Raw genomic sequence first — 15,668 nt, 5'->3', positions numbered from 1 at the left:
TATCATAAACATAAATTCCATTAACTCCCAATGTAACATATATGTCACATCACAGATCTTTGACATTTAGCGCTAGTATTTTTATTTATTTTTTAAGCATCATAAATGTGTTCTATGTGGTCCACTTGGTCTGTTGTATATCCCCCATAATTTTCCTTTTAGGATTACTGGGTCTGGGTTCTTATGGGTTAATGTCTGGTACAATTAAAGGTACATTTGTTTGGACAAATATAATGATAACAACAAAAATAGCTCATAAGAGTTTAATTTAAGAGCTGATATCTAGCCATTTTCCATGGTTTTCTTGATAATGATTTTGGTTATTATCAAGAAAACCATGGAAAATGGCTAGATATCAGCTCTTAAATTAAACTCTTATGAGCTATTTTTGTTGTTATCATTATATTTGTCCAAATATAATAACAAATGTACCTTTAGTTGTACCAGGCATCAAAATTAAAAAGAAATTGAAGAAAAGAATGGTCTAATATTTTTTTCCATGACTGTATGTGTTTATCTTGAGAAATATAAACATAGATATTGATATTACACAGGTAAAATGTCATTTATTTCCACCATCTCTCCCATATTCATCTGAAATTGAAACTTGCAGGTTTTTGTCCATTACTAGTACACACTGTAATTACATTTAAATGGAAGTTCAGGTTCACATCATCCCACTTGCGTGCAAACACACAGACAAACAATGACTTAAGGTGGGGACAGGTTGTCGGGTAAACAAGTGCAAACTAAACTGTGCGGCTAAGAAATGATGTAACCACCAAGAGCCCTGAGGAGGTGGAAGTAAGACTAGAGAGAGAAACACCTCAGTAAAAGGCTTTTATTTATTTTTAAATGCTTTGAAGTTTACGGTAGTTCTCTGAGAGTTTTTTTCTTCCTTGTATTATGTCAGTTTTTGTTTGTGTGGTGTTATAAATGCAGCGTAGCTACGAGTAAATAATATGTGACACCCTGCAGGTATTTGCAGGTGCATCTGTTGAGGGACTGCAGGTGAAAATTAGTCAGTTTTATAGCATGAGTACATTATCAATAATGATGATTCATATGCATTGTCAATAACAAATACTGTCTTAGCTCCGACACTGTGGAACAAGCTCCCCCTCAGTATCAGGGCAGCTGAGTCTGTGTATCATTTTAAAAAACTTTTAAAAACCCACTTGTACAGACTGGCATTTGTGCAATGATTTCTAACGTCTTACACAGATTTTAATTTTGTATCCTATTATTTTTGCTTGTTCACTGTTTTTGATGATGTTCTGTTATTTTTGTTTTAACTGTTGTATTGCCTCCGTGATAATGTACTTTGTAAAGCACCTTGTAACCCTGGTTTTGAAAGGTGCTATAGAAATATAGTAATAAATAAATAAATAATAAATAAATGGGGACAAAAATGTGTGTGTGTGGGGGGAAGATAAAGAAGAACTAAGAGAGGGAAATTAATATTCATCCAGGTGTTACACAGAGACTGACTCAGAGGACCCAAACAGAAGCTGAAAGAACTCATATCTGACTTGTCATCACAGATTTGTGACTAGACAAGTCGGTGTTGACACATCATGCACCTGTTGCTGACGAACCTTTAACACAGAAGACAGAGTTTTAACTCAGCAAAGCGTAGACAATGTCGCCCCCTAATGGTGAATGTAAAATTGCATGCGGCTGCAGCAGACAGGTCATACAGTTGGTAGATTGCAACAGCACCTTGTTGATGGAAACAGACAATAACAATGCACAACCATTCTGGAGTTACACAACAGCTACTCCTTCACCTTTGTCCCCATTCTGCACTCTTCCAGTCTACTTCCAGTCCAACTGGCTCACCTACTCAAACCGCCCCCCTTTCTTCCGTCTTGTCTTCTGCTCATATAAAACAACTTTTGGGCTCCGAGCCTGCCTCTGTCTGTTGCTGTCGTTCTGTATCGGGTGTCCTAAGGTGTGTCTTGGCTCTGTGCAAAATAGGTTGATTATATTTAAACCCTGTGGCACAAAAGATCCACTTTACCTGTTCATGCAGATCTGGCACACTCGAGTGATTAAGGACACGCTTGCCTTTACATGCAGTTGGCCCACGCACTCACCGTTTTTTCTCTCGTGACATTTAAACAAGGAGAGTCTGTTTTCATTAATCCCTTCTCGAGTACTGCTGTTTACAGTCAATCAAAATGTGACAACTTTATAGCACGCAACAATAAACAGACTGTTTCATTTGACCAAAAACCTGTTTTATCATTTTGGCTGAAGAGTGGGAGACTGACAGGCGATGATGGAAATAACATAATTTGGAAACTAGGAAAGTCCTTTATAAATCAAATTAAAAGCCTGTCAGAAATACAAAAAAGCCTTGTTGGCCTTTTCCCAAAAAACACAATGTTAAATGATCATAAGGGTGATATAAAGAGCTGCATTCATCTTGGAAAGAAAAGGTGAGGAATTGTTAACAAAAATAAATAACACAGCAGACAAAAAAGCCAAAAAAAGGGGGAATGTTGTTTACTGGCAGTTGTCATAATTGTTAATTGGAGCAATTCATCATAACAATAATACTGGTAGAAAGAAAGTGTAACAGAAAGGATGAATTATAATAATAATAATGGAAAAAAAAGTTTTTAAAAAGGAGATGAAATAAGGAAACATATAAAATATATAATATAAATATAATATAAAAAACATAAAACAAGTAAAAATCATTGCCCCTGAAAAAAGAAAAATGGGAGATTAATGCTGAAAAACAGCAGAACTGGCTCTTATTTTATATATTTATCTTCGTTTTCTTCTTTTAACCAAATTAATTTCTCCCTTCCTCAATTTTTTTTACCTACTTTTATTGCTATTGTTACCATTGCTATTATTATTGATAATAATAATCCTTTCTGCTACACTATTTTTTTATCTGTATTATTATTATTATTATTATTATTAATTGCTCCAACTAAGAAATATAACACCTGTCAGAAAGGTATGTTGTTGTTGTGTATGATTGTGGTGGATTTATGAGTTGCATGTGTGACTGTCACGTCTCTTGTACATGTTGCTAAATCAAACAGTGAAAATTGAGTTCTATAATAATAGAAATAGATAAGTCCAACAGTAAAAGAAAAGGTTCCACCTGCATCAAGTTATAAGAAATATTAGTCAGACCAAGAGAAGACTGCTCATACCTCTATGCTTTCAGCAGCCGTCACAGCTTTTACTGGTCATTATTTGACACAAAGTGACACCATGTTACAGTTATCAGTCATTTATTGTTTTTCTCATGACATGATAGAAACATTCTGCCAGCCAAGGCTAAATCTAAATAAGGAGATTCTGATTTCTGCGATGCTACAGTCTAAAGTCATTCAAGTGCTGTGCTATAACACAAGAAGAGAAGTCTAGACACGTCATTCAGGACAGGACACACACACACACACACACACACACACACACACACACACACACACACACCAGAAAATAATATCATGTATCAAAATACAGTCGGATCCTGTCGATTTGAAAATATCACAATATAGACAATCTCTTGCACCGAAATCATACATAACTGGTTCTTACATTCTCCAAACATAGTCAGCTCAGTCAATAAGTTCATGGGCTATATTGTCAGCTGCAGTAAAAATAAAAATAAAATAAAAAAGCTATAGAAAAAAAGTCCAATTTCAACCAGAGCTCATAAAATAGACCTCTTCTCATTAGCCTACTTCATTCATATCTCACCATTAATATGTATATGTGCAAATCACTCAAACACCACAGTGTAATACTGGACAAGTAGGCCATCTGCATTTTTTGTCAAACACTGAAATGCATTCACGTTATGGAGTCAAACAGCATTATGAGAACTTTACTCTTAGAACCTTTTTTACTTGATATTTCTTCTGAAAATGACTCAGGCAACAGTTAGTGTGTTTACCCAGCAAATTTGCCACACAAGTCCTTTTTTAAAATGTGAAACAGCGACTATATAAAATACCAGCTGGGACTGTTTAGACACTGAGATGTGGTCCTGACGTGAGCCAGCAGAGCTTTACATTTCAACAACCAAAGAATATTCACATTCTGTAATTCTCAACTATATATACACACTGTTAACACTTGCTGAGGCTACATTTAAAAAATGAAGATATAAAATTAGACATACAGTACATCTGAGGTGCTTTTACAAGGTCAGCTATCTGCATATATGTAAGTTATGAATCCTCGTTACACTTGCATGCAACCTTAGTTGTCCAGTCATTCTGTGACGAATTAAGACAAGTGTAAAAGGAGGGCAGAGAATTTTTTTCTTACATTTGCAAACAGATTTAACTCGTTATAACGGTGATTTACTCACCCTGTCAACAGAATTCTGCATAGATAAAATCACTTCAGCCACAATGTCCATAGGAGCATCGCAAAATTAAAAAAGGAAGAAAGCAAAGCCAAAACAGAGATTCGATATTCAGGCCAAGTGCAAATGCAAAAGAACATCAGATTCTATATTAAGATCTCAACAATCACATTGAGAGGAAAAATGTAACCATACAGCAGTGAGAGTTCAATCAAGCATTGAAGTTTCCCAGGATCAAGGCAATTAATGATCAACTCACATTATTAAGCAGTGAATATAAACCACCTTTTTTTTTTTTACTTTACTGACATGTGAAAAACATGTAACACTTTATATTAAACATTATTAACAAATAGTAAATTGATAGTTATTTAAACTTGAGTTAATAGTTATTTTACCGTTAACAAACAATTAAATTGTAATTAATCATTTCCTACTTATAGGTAATGCTATAATTTATGTTATCTAACAGGTTATTATCAGTTTGAACATCTTGTCTAATTAACTAAATGAAGAATTTGCAAATTGTTGCATTTTATATTGTTGCATTTTTCCCAGGATCCCAACTTTTTGGCAATCTATATTAAGAAAAGTTTAATTAACTATCAATTTACCATTTATTAACAGTGGTTACTGTAAAATGTTACTTAAAAACTAAACTGTGCCACTAAACTATGTCACCACTATTTATTTGCTGAGATTTGTCGCACGTGTTTGGATAGTTACCCTCCGTGGCGGCGCCTCCTCGATGCTCCGGTTGGCCACGAGGTCCTGCAGCTGCAGGGCGCCTCCGCCAATGAAGCAGAAAGCCGGACACACAGGAGCCGAACAGTCCATGTGTCCCTCCCAAAGGATCCGCAACGAGTGGGCATCATAGAAGGTGACGCGTCCTTTGTCACAGTCCAGACACACTCCGAGTCGAGGTGGCAGAGGAGCAGTGTGAGCGTGAGACATGTTACTATGGCTGCTACTGTGGGAGTGCACGCCCCCCTGGCTCTGGCTGTCCCCCTGACTCTGAGTGTGACCGTGTCCTTGAGGAAGCAGGATCTTGCCCATGCCCATTGTGAGGAAGCAGAAGGGAGGGGAGTCCTGGCCGTCCTCTGCCTCACTGTCATGGCCGCTGTCTGGGTCGCAGCTAGGGGGAGGAAGAGGGAAAGAGAAGATAAGGCTGTACAGAAGTAAAACTGAGAAAAGAAAGGAAAAGGTTTTAAGTTTATCTTAGTCTAGACCAGGGGTGTCAAACTCAAATACACAATGGGCCAAAATTTAAAACTTGAATAAAATCGCAGGCCAACATTGAACAAATAAACCTTTTAATATATACCAAACATGTTTTGCTTTAACATAAAAATATGGAACCAGCAGCGCTTATAAACATACAATATATAACTAAATAGTGCAGACATGCAAAATCAAATTTCAAATAAAAAACACATCAATGTCATTAATTTATTAAATAAAAATCATATGCCTCTTTTCTATTTGCATCCTTCTGATTTAAAGGAACACTCCACCGTTTTTTCATATTAAAACATGTTATTCGGGTAAGTAAGACGAGTTGATACAGACCTCTTGCGTCTCAATGCGTGCACTCAATCGCCCTGGCGCGCGGCGCCACTTGGCTAGCACTTAGCTTAGCCCAGTTCATTCATTGGGACCCAAACAGATGGACAGTTAGAAGCGACCAAACTCCTCCACGTTTTCCCTATTTAAATACAGCTACACGAGTAGTTAAACGACCAAGTATGGCGACACAAAAAAAAACGTGGCGCTTTTCGAAGCGGATAAAAAGGATAACTATAATGTATGGCGGAATAGCACTTGGGAGCACTTCGACTCGGCGCAGTAATATCATCACTTCCGCTCCCTCTCACTTCCGTCAGGAGTGATGATATTACTGCGCCGATAACATTATAGTTATCCTTTTTATCCGCTTCGAAAAGCGCCACGTTTTATTTTGTGTCGCCATACTTGGTCGTTTAACTACTCGTGTAGCTGTATTTAAATAGGGAAAACGTGGAGGAGTTTGGTCGCTTCTAACTGTCCATCTGTTTGGATCCTAATGAATGAACTGGGCTAAGCTAAGTGCTAGCCAAGTAGCTCCGCGCGCCAGGGCGATTGAGTGCACGCATTGAGACGCAAGAGGTCTGTATCAACTCGTCTTACTTACCCGAATAACATGTTTTAATATGAAAAAACGGTGGAGTGTTCCTTTAAATATCAAAATAAAGTTTTTCAACAGGTTAATACATTTAAAAATAAAATAACAATAATAAATCTAGTATTAGCGGTAAATGCGCCGTATAATACCAGCGGGTCAGCTTTTATAGTACAATAATAAGATAACAATTTGATATTGGCTCGCGGGCCAGAGTTTGACACCCCTGGTCTAGACGGATTTCAGAATAAAGGCCTCCTATAAGAAGTGAGGAGCATTTATGGGTACAAGTCAGGAACCGGCCTACCTTACATATCTCAAGGGTGCTGAGTCCAAAAAAAATGGTTCCCAAGCGAAATTTTGAGTTTTTGACCTTCTAATTTGTATATCAAATGGCCAATTGCCCATCTTGCACAGTGATTGGACCACTTCCCCTTAGTTTTTTTGTAAGTAGGCAATCAAGATGAGGAAATTAAGTTTCTGGATCTATAGTCTAGGGTCAGAGCAAGGATATAGTGGAGGCTCAGTGCCTTTTTTATGTATATGTATGTATGCAAAATACCAACTGGAACATTTAAAAGTGATATTAATTGAATATTTATGTCGGCCTTAAAAAAACACACACAAATAATGCTTAATTTCACCTTAAAAGTTGGTATTTTGCATGTATAAAGATACATAAAAAAGACACTGAGCCTCCACTATATCCTTACTTTGACTCTAGACTACAGATCTAGAAAACTCCTGACTTGTACCCATAAATGCTCCTCACTTTCACTTTTTGGACAATTCCGTCTAGACTATATGGAGTATGACCTTTTTGCAACTGCAGAAAAAAATCATTTAGAGGCAAAAAAAAAACCTCCGGTAATGTAGTGATAACAGAAAAAGGTCTAAGTCTGTCCCCTAAGAACATTTAAAGGCGCTACTACTAACCACAGCTCTATTTAAACTGCTCTTAGTACTTACTATTAGATTGTATATTTGCGGTGTTGTAATGCAACTTTGGTGTGTGGAGCCTACAGTATAATGTGTATAGTTATAACTGCCCTGAAGGGAACAACAGCAGTCAGAGTGAGGAAAAATAAAAATATATATCTTAGTCAACATTACATGACAACAGTATGCAAGAGTGTGTATTAATCATGCTGTAAGACAGGCAGTTTTTTGTTTATGCAGGGTGGAAGTGAAGCCGGTATCTTTGCTCTTGTCAAAGCCTTTTGACAAAAACAGTAATTATACAGTTGTTTTGTATTTGATGTTTTAAAAGGTTTGTTCAGATTCACCAAGGTCACATAGCAACACAAACAAAGTAGTGTTCTGCGAGGTATAATTACTATTTTTGTCAATGGAGTCTGGTTGTTTTGATGAGAGCATAAATAGACATAACCACTTAAACTGATATCGTTTTTTTTTCTTTTCTTTTTTTTTTTTGGTGGGTCTGTTTTGAGGTTGTTCAATCACATTTTGCTGCTGCCCTGTTCTGCCGTTTTGACAGCCATCTACTGTCGGTTATACACTGACTCTGGATCAGTTCATCATACCTCCCGCTTTAAAAAGCCAAACTATCTCTTTAAGAGAGTGATTTAGTTACCGAGGGCTGGCCATGTCCTGAGGGAGATGGAACCACTCTTGCAGCTTAGCCTCCTGCCCTACTCCTACCTGCAAGACACAGAATCGGAAAGAGTCAGCATGTAAGGTAAAGCATTATAATACCAAACCAGGTGACAAACAAGCATCACTCTGAAAGTAAACAGGTATTTAAAAAGAAAGTGAAATTTTATTTTATACAAGCTGTACATTTTTAAATGTTGTTCTTACCTTTCCTTTTCTTACCCTTTTTAGGTTTATTGTGATTGACCTTACCTGTAAATGTTTGATAAATTGAGAATATGTTTTTTCTGTATATTCTGTGCTGTTCCTGTGGACCCCAGGAAGACTAGCTGGTTACTAAGGTACCAGCTAATGGGGATCCTTAATAAATAAACAAATAAACAAATAAACTCTCACCTTTACCAGGTAGGAACCAGGCTCCACTGAGCATGCCCAGTAGTGTCTGCCTTGAGTGACAGACAAGTCCGCCACCAGAAGGTCAGAAGTCAAGTGGCACGAAGTGAGTGCGCGGTTGGCGGCCTGCAGGAGGGAGAGGCCTGGCACGCTGCGGGCGTAGGTTTGGCCTCTTCCCAACGCTAGCCTGTCAGCGTGTAACCCCCAGCGTGAGTCCAAGGAGAAACTCAACACTGAGAGGACGGGGAAAAGGAGGCATACCAGGAGGGAAAGGAGGTGAAGAGGGAGACATAGTGAGGAAGGTAGCGGACAGGAGTCGGGGAGGGAGGAGGGGTTAGATCCTAAAGCTTTGACAGTCCAGCTACAGCAAGTCTGAACATATAATAGAATAAGAGCTTAAGAAGCATGGGAGGAGAATATTAATAAGAGGCAGATCAAGAGAAAAGGTGTATTCAAGAGAAAAAGCAGGAAGAGGGAATGTGAGAAACAGAGTAAACGTCACATTCACTCTATCTACATACTGTTTCAACCAGTGAGATTTCACTTAATGCTTTTTATGAAGGCATGATGATGGAGAATAACAGCAAAAGGGAACAATGTGCAATATAAAGAAAAAATAGATTTTTTTTTTCAAATGCAGAATGACAGACCTGTAGCAAGAAAGACAGAAGCAAGAAGAAGCTGACTGGGATGAAACTGAAATGTAGAATAAAAGGAAGGTTTGGAGCAAAAGCTAAAGTAAAAAGCAAAGTGGGAGTAGAGGAAATGAAGGGATGGAGAGAAAAGAAATAAAAGATTAGTCGATCAGTTGAAGAAATGGCGATACAAGAAAAATATGCAACTTAAAATTGTGTATGTGTAAACAGTTTCTTCTTTGTTACCAATGCAAAAAAAAAAATCTAATCTTGAGGCATGTTTCTTTTCTGCAAGCTATTTACAGTAAACTTCTTTGTTATCAATTCAGTGAAATTGCATTGGAAACAAGAAATGGGCTCATTTTGTTTTCAGAAGAATGGGAAAATGTTTTTTTGTTGTGAATGAAATGTAGAAATATAATAGAAGGAGCATGTAAAATAATAGATGTCTGTGTCTCACCAGGTGCTGGTGGAGTGTGCAGGTAAACTTCTTCGCTGTACTCTCCAAACCCGGCCTTGTTACAGCCTCTCACCCTGAGCACGTACACGCTGTCCATCTGCAGCCGGTCAACCACAGCATTGGTCCCTCTCACTTCGTCCAGACGCAGCCATGCTGTTGCATTATTAGGGGATCTGGTGCCGCCCCACGTGGCGGCGGCCCCTCCTGCTCGCCGCTGGTATTCCACAGAGAAGTGCCAGGCTGGGGCCGAGTCCTGAGGGAGGCGCCAGCACAAAAACAGCTCGTCGTAAGCAAGTGTCTTCTGAGTGTCAATGACTGGAGCCAGTGGGGCTGTGGAGGAGAGAAAGCAACACATGCAGGTAACGTTAATACAGTATAGGGCTGGGTTATATTGACTAAAAGTCACACCCTGATATATTTAGGATGAAAATCGATATAATAATAATAATAATTCATTTCATTTAATAGGGCACCTTTCAAGGCACTCAAGGTCGCCTTACAACATGAAAAAAAAAAAAATGCAGAACATCATACACATCATACAATCGAAACAAATCAGAACATTTACAAATACATTACAATAAAGGAGGGGAGTTTGTGCGGAGGATCAGATGGAGTGAGCGAGTCTGAACAGGTAAGTCTTGAGTTACGATATAGTGCAAATGTTCAGTCAAAGTCAAAGCCAAATACAACATATCACAAGTAGTTTTATTGAAAAAGTTTATTTAAGTGAACATAAATACTGTAGAACAGGAGCACCTTTTTAAAAAAAAATCTAAGCTCCATAAAGTGCACATTTAAATTAAAAAAATCTTAAATAAAAATAGCCTATGCAATAAAATGGGCCAATCTTTTTCTGAAAAAAAAAAAATATTTATATGAGAAAAGAATAACGAACATTACAAAAGAACTTAATATGGCAAACCCTAGCAAGGGCAGCATTTCTATATGAAGAAAGAAAAAATTTGACATATATCAATATATGCAATATGGTCTAATTCCATATCACATTTAAAAACAAATCCATATCTCTTTTATATTGATATATCTCCCAGCCCTAATACAGTATAGTTTAAGAATGTATATTTTCACTTCAGATATCACAGAAGAAAAGGAGCCTACCTCGGATGAACTCCAAGCTGCTGATGAGTTTGACCTCTTTGGATGCGTCTAGGTGAAAGTGTCGGAATGAGGGATCAGCTGAGAGAGAGAAACACTGGAGGTTTTCTATCGCCTTCACCAGCCTGAAGGTAGAGAGACGCAGAAAAAGAGATGTCGAAAAGTGATATTAAACCAATTAATTCTTCCTCAGTTTAGGATTCAGCAGAATAATAATAATAATAATAATGCATTTTATTTATAGGCGCCTTTCAGGACTCTCAAGGTCACCTTACAATAAACAATTAAAAACAAAACAATAATAATAAAACAGCAATGGCAGTAATAATAAACAACAATGAAACAATTACAAAATTACGTATTATTAAGTGTGTTCTACCTGTTGTGAGTGACTCTGGCGGCCTGTACGAAGCAGGGTTGGTCGGTCTCTTTGAGCAGCTCCTGTGTGTAGGCCATCAGACCCGCATGCTCCAGCAGGCCTCGCCTCTCTGAGACCTGGGTGGACAGGGCTTCCTCCTTCCTGCAGCGGGACCCCTCCAGGGCCAGAGCCAAAGCCCCCTGACGCTCCGCTACAGCCGCTCCCAGCTCGCGGATACAGTGGGTCAGCTGATGCAGAGCCACTGAGCTGTTGGCCTGGAGGGACGGAGAGAGGAGAGCGTTGCTGCTTTGTATAAACAGCATTGACAGATGAGGAATTACAAACATGGAGACAATGAAAATGTCTTTCGCTATTGCCAACAAAAAGTGTGTCATAGAGCTAGAGACCCAGGCTCTAGAGGGCCCGCTAATACTACCAGTCCATTCAGCTGCAGCTGTAGTTAAATTAAACTGGCAGGATAGGATGGGAATGGATTCCCACAGTATGACAGCTCAGGATAAAAACTAATCTTACTTTGAGATCTTTTCATATTTGCATTGGATTTATGAGCTCTTTGAATGTGGTTTACCCTGAGGTAGTCTGTGATCGCCCCCTTGTGGTTCTTTTGTGTATTTTTTGGTGTTTGCATTTTCCTTTGATTACTACTCATAACAAATGTTTGGGTGTCATTTTCCACACACCTGGAAAAGATCCATAAAGACGGACATGTTGCACTGATAAACTATCTGGAGCTGATCTGCAGTGTGCTGACCTTTTCATTTTTTTGCAGTTTGTGTCTATCATCTTGCACCTTTTTTAAAAGATTTTTCTTGAGGTGTGCACAAACATTTTTCTTTATTATCCTACAGGTTTAAAATTTCCATAATTTAAAGACATAATAATAAAATATAATCAAGTAATCTGTGACAATGTAACTATTATCTAATTGCACAATGTAATCTGGTTTGATTATCGTTACTTATTTCTTATTATTTGATAACATAATCCATATAATATACAACCCGTTACTCCCCTCACCTCCATCTGTTTGATGGCCGCTTCCAGTTGAGTGATCTGACTCTGTATTGTCTCCTGGTTGGCCAGGATAAAGTTGACTTCCTTGGTAACCTTGTCCTGTGAGACCAAAACAAAAGTTGACATTTCCAAGCTGCTAACATTTGGATCTTAACACGATGGAAACAGACTCACCTTAAGGGCCTGGTAGGCCTGTGCTATAGGCAACACTTTGTGTCCATGGTGGACACGGCGGAGCTTACAGAGTGGGCACAGTAACCTCTGGCAGTTACGGCAGTACCACTGCAGCCTCTCCTGCTCGTGCTCTGTACACGTTAGGACCTGGAGCACCAAAGAGGATTAGTGCACAACATCACAAGAAGAGAAGTTACTGAATATGATGCACAAAATAAAAGATAGACAAACCTTTGGCCGGAAGTTGTTGGTGGGTAGGATGTGCTCGTGCTGAGCTCGAGGGGTCCCCCAGGGGTGATAGAGTTTGAAACACTCATTGCAGAAGTTGGACTTGCAGTCAGCGCAGCCCTTAGTGGCCTCCAGAGACTGAGGAGGCTTACAGAAACCACACATGATGGCGACACTGCCCAGACTTACTGTGTGCCTGTACCTAAAGGGCAGACAGGGGGACAGCGAGATAAGGGCATGGCTAAAGCAACTCTGAGGCAGAAAAAAAAATAGAAAGAAAGAAGGAGTCCCTAAAATTCAAGATTTAGCTCATCTGAGGTGCCCTGCTTTCTTTTCTGTAGTTAGGAGTCCAACTCTTTTACTGCCTGACCTGAATACATCACCAGCTGCTGCCTTGTTAGTGCATCCTGCGCAGTAAAACATGCACCGTCACACTTTCCTGACCAACACAACCACTGTCTGGGGAGGAAGCAGCTGCACTCATCAAACTGCTGTGTGTGAAACTGGGAAACTGCCTATCCCCATAACTCTCTCTCCACATCTCTGAGCGCTTTTTCCAAAGCAGCTCCTCTCACTTTGATCTTCACTTTTTGAAGTGATAAAAGAGGAGGATGATTAACATTAAAGAGGGATGAGAAGTACTTCACTCCAAACTTCCTCAGCATAACTTTGGTTAAATTGAACCGTTTTGCCACTGTTGTTGTCGTTGTACAGTATACTGCAGTTTTTGAGCTGTCCCTGCAGTCTGGATCAGGACTAAAGGAAGGATTCATTATTGAAACTCCTTCCAGCAAATTATTTCCTGTCTCATTTATAAAGCAGTATTGACTAAGTTCTTCATTTGCTGCTTTTCATTCGTAAACCTGTGACTCTGCCTGCTGGAGGTATACACTGTAGCTGTGGTGTTGGTGCGCATACATACCTCTCCACAATCCGCTCCAGCGTGAGGTTGCGGAGGCAGTCTGTCAGGCCTTTCTCTCCGAGCTCCACGTCCTCCTGACAGGAAGGACACGGGAACAACATGGGGGGAGCGGCCACATCCTTCCGCCTCCGACCTGGGTATGTCCCACACACTGGGAGAGGACGCAGGTGTAGAGGAGGGTAGATGAAGGAGAAAGCGACATGGATAAAGATATAGGAGAGTGTGATAAATAAAGGTTAGTTCACTGAAGGGAACACTATTAGCTTAGCCACAAATAAAACACCTGCCTGGCAGATGCTTGCTGCCTTTTCTGCCTCCTTGACTCCCTCTGTCTCTGTGGCCTTTGCTCTACATGCACTTAAATAAGTCATGAGATGAATGCTTAAAGCCCTAGATACACAGCAGGATACTGATGTGTCAGCTACATCACCTATGAAGCTCAAATGCTCACAGGACAGTGGCGTCATATCATGCCATCAGCTTTGCCTTTTTAAAAGATGATGTAATTCTGAGTTGACTTAATGCTGAGATCATTGCCTTTTTAAAGCTTATTGCTAGGCCTTAGCTAGGCTGTCCCAAACACACACGCACATATAGCGCCAACATCCACCTGTTCTGAGGACCCGCTCCAGGCGGTCAGGGGTCCTGGGTGTGGGTCTTCGTGCCTGTCGTGGGGAGCGTGTGTTGGGTGTGGAGGCAGGTGAGTTGGGCTCCGGAGGGAGGTCTGGAGGAGGATAACCTCTTTGTACCAACACCTCAGCTGCACACAGCAGACACACACTGTGCTGGCACGGCAGAAGGATGGGCTGCTTCACCATCTCATCGCACACCGGGCAATGCAGCTCCTGCTCCATACTCTTCATGTTGGACTGAAGAAGGAGGAGAGTGAGGAGTCAGATTCGATAAAGGCTGAGTCACGAGAATAAATAAAGAATCCACTGCTCTTTACATTCGGCACCTCCTGTGACCTGAAATAAAATGTATATAAGATGTGTAGGAGTGGGGAGCGTGAAGGGGAGCTGCAGCAGACACTGGTTACATAGTCTAACATTGGATGCAAAATAGCTTTCCTTGACTTAAGATATTAGCCACTCTACCTTAACACGAATGGGGGCTATTAGCTTCCCTATGGGCACTTCAGATCTAGACTAATCTCAGCATGCTCTGGTATAAGACACCATGCTTTGGTACACTAGCCCAATGGAAATTTTTGAAATCAATAAAATAAATATAGCTCGCAGGTTTAAAGTGTTGCTAGTTGTGGAGGCCCCATCCCGGTGTTGCAGCTAAACGCAGCATCCCGTTTCTATGACAACGCGCATCATCTCTGCCTTCTCATCGTATACGGGCCGTAAGCATTCAAAGCTACTGCTAGACAACAAATTGTGTTGATTATAGCCAGCAAACAACCAATGCTTTATCTGGTGCAGCGTTTTGTGTTTGGTGGATGTTATTTGTGGCCTCGCTTTCATGTTTCCACCCACAGTGCTGGAGCTTTGCTACAAAGCGAGCCTCTCTATGATTGAAATGATGCCAGAAAAATGTTGTAACGGAAAACATGCTTTACATTCCTTCATCTCAGACGCAACCTGTGCATCTGAGATGGATCGAGTGAAAATATGCGCAAAAGAAAAACCTGTTTGATTAAATATGAAGGTGCAGGGTGATATTTCGTTTAAAATAAGCACACGTGGTCAAAAATTAATTGCCTAATAAAAATGAGCGTCATACTTACACTAATGCGAACCAACGCGTCCATGATAGAGGTAAAGGTTTGTAACTCCGCTTCTGCCATGCCTCCACGATGCCGGCGTCTCTGCGATGCAACAGCAAATCGTTTTTGTTTTACGTTTTTCTGGGGGAAAGACGGTGGCAGGTTATGTCAAAGGCAGAAACAACCGTGGGCCTTGACTGGTTAGCCGCCACAACCGATTTGCTGTAGGTGGTTTTCTGGGCTCGGTGTGTGCTGTTGTTGCGCACACGTTGATCTGGAGGCTACTGTCTGTGTCAAAGCAGCGAGTCGACTCGGTGTAGAAATAGGATGGGAGGGGGGGTTTGGAAAGGTCTGGTTTAGGATAATGTTATATCACAGCCGCATTGAAGGCATTATTAACATGTTATCGTGAAATAAGCCTTGGTAGTGTTTTTTCACAGCAATAACCTAGCTATTTTACTGTAATGTATACATATTCCACAATAATATTCATGCAATAACGGTAGGCTATTT

General features: G+C 40.0%; 1 protein-coding gene across 1 annotated transcript; it reads right to left on the bottom strand.

The window, feature by feature from the left end:
* Positions 1-3,243: 3,243 nt before the first annotated feature.
* On the bottom strand, positions 3,244-15,289 carry trim46a (tripartite motif containing 46a). Its single transcript, XM_059339709.1, has 12 exons — positions 15,177-15,289; positions 14,052-14,310; positions 13,442-13,592; positions 12,523-12,721; positions 12,292-12,438; positions 12,121-12,216; positions 11,104-11,357; positions 10,728-10,849; positions 9,606-9,935; positions 8,514-8,743; positions 8,098-8,165; positions 3,244-5,480 (listed from the first exon to the last, which is right to left on the bottom strand). The coding sequence occupies exons 1-12, from the start codon at positions 15,234-15,236 to the stop codon at positions 5,033-5,035; spliced, it is 2,364 nt and encodes a 787-aa protein (XP_059195692.1). The 5' UTR covers positions 15,237-15,289; the 3' UTR covers positions 3,244-5,032.
* Between the last annotated feature and the right edge of the window lie 379 nt (positions 15,290-15,668).

The sequence above is a fragment of the Centropristis striata genome, chromosome 8, assembly GCF_030273125.1.
Source record: "Centropristis striata isolate RG_2023a ecotype Rhode Island chromosome 8, C.striata_1.0, whole genome shotgun sequence".
Classification (NCBI taxonomy): Eukaryota; Metazoa; Chordata; class Actinopteri; order Perciformes; family Serranidae; genus Centropristis; species Centropristis striata.
Note: the sequence above shows the minus strand (reverse complement) of the source record. Positions and strands in the feature narration are given on the sequence as shown.

What these genes read in the sequence shown, in the direction of transcription:
- trim46a (XM_059339709.1), bottom strand. Translation starts at nt 15,236, where the DNA reads ATGGCAGAAGCGGAGTTACAAACCTTTACCTCTATCATGGACGCGTTG. An exon ending in GCCAGAGTCACTCACAACAG is followed by an intron (nt 10,850 to 11,103) that starts GTAGAACACACT and finishes CTCTACCTTCAG; the next exon opens with GCTGGTGAAGGCGATAGAAA. An exon ending in CTGGTTCCTACCTGGTAAAG is followed by an intron (nt 8,166 to 8,513) that starts GTGAGAGTTTAT and finishes TGTGTCTTGCAG; the next exon opens with GTAGGAGTAGGGCAGGAGGC.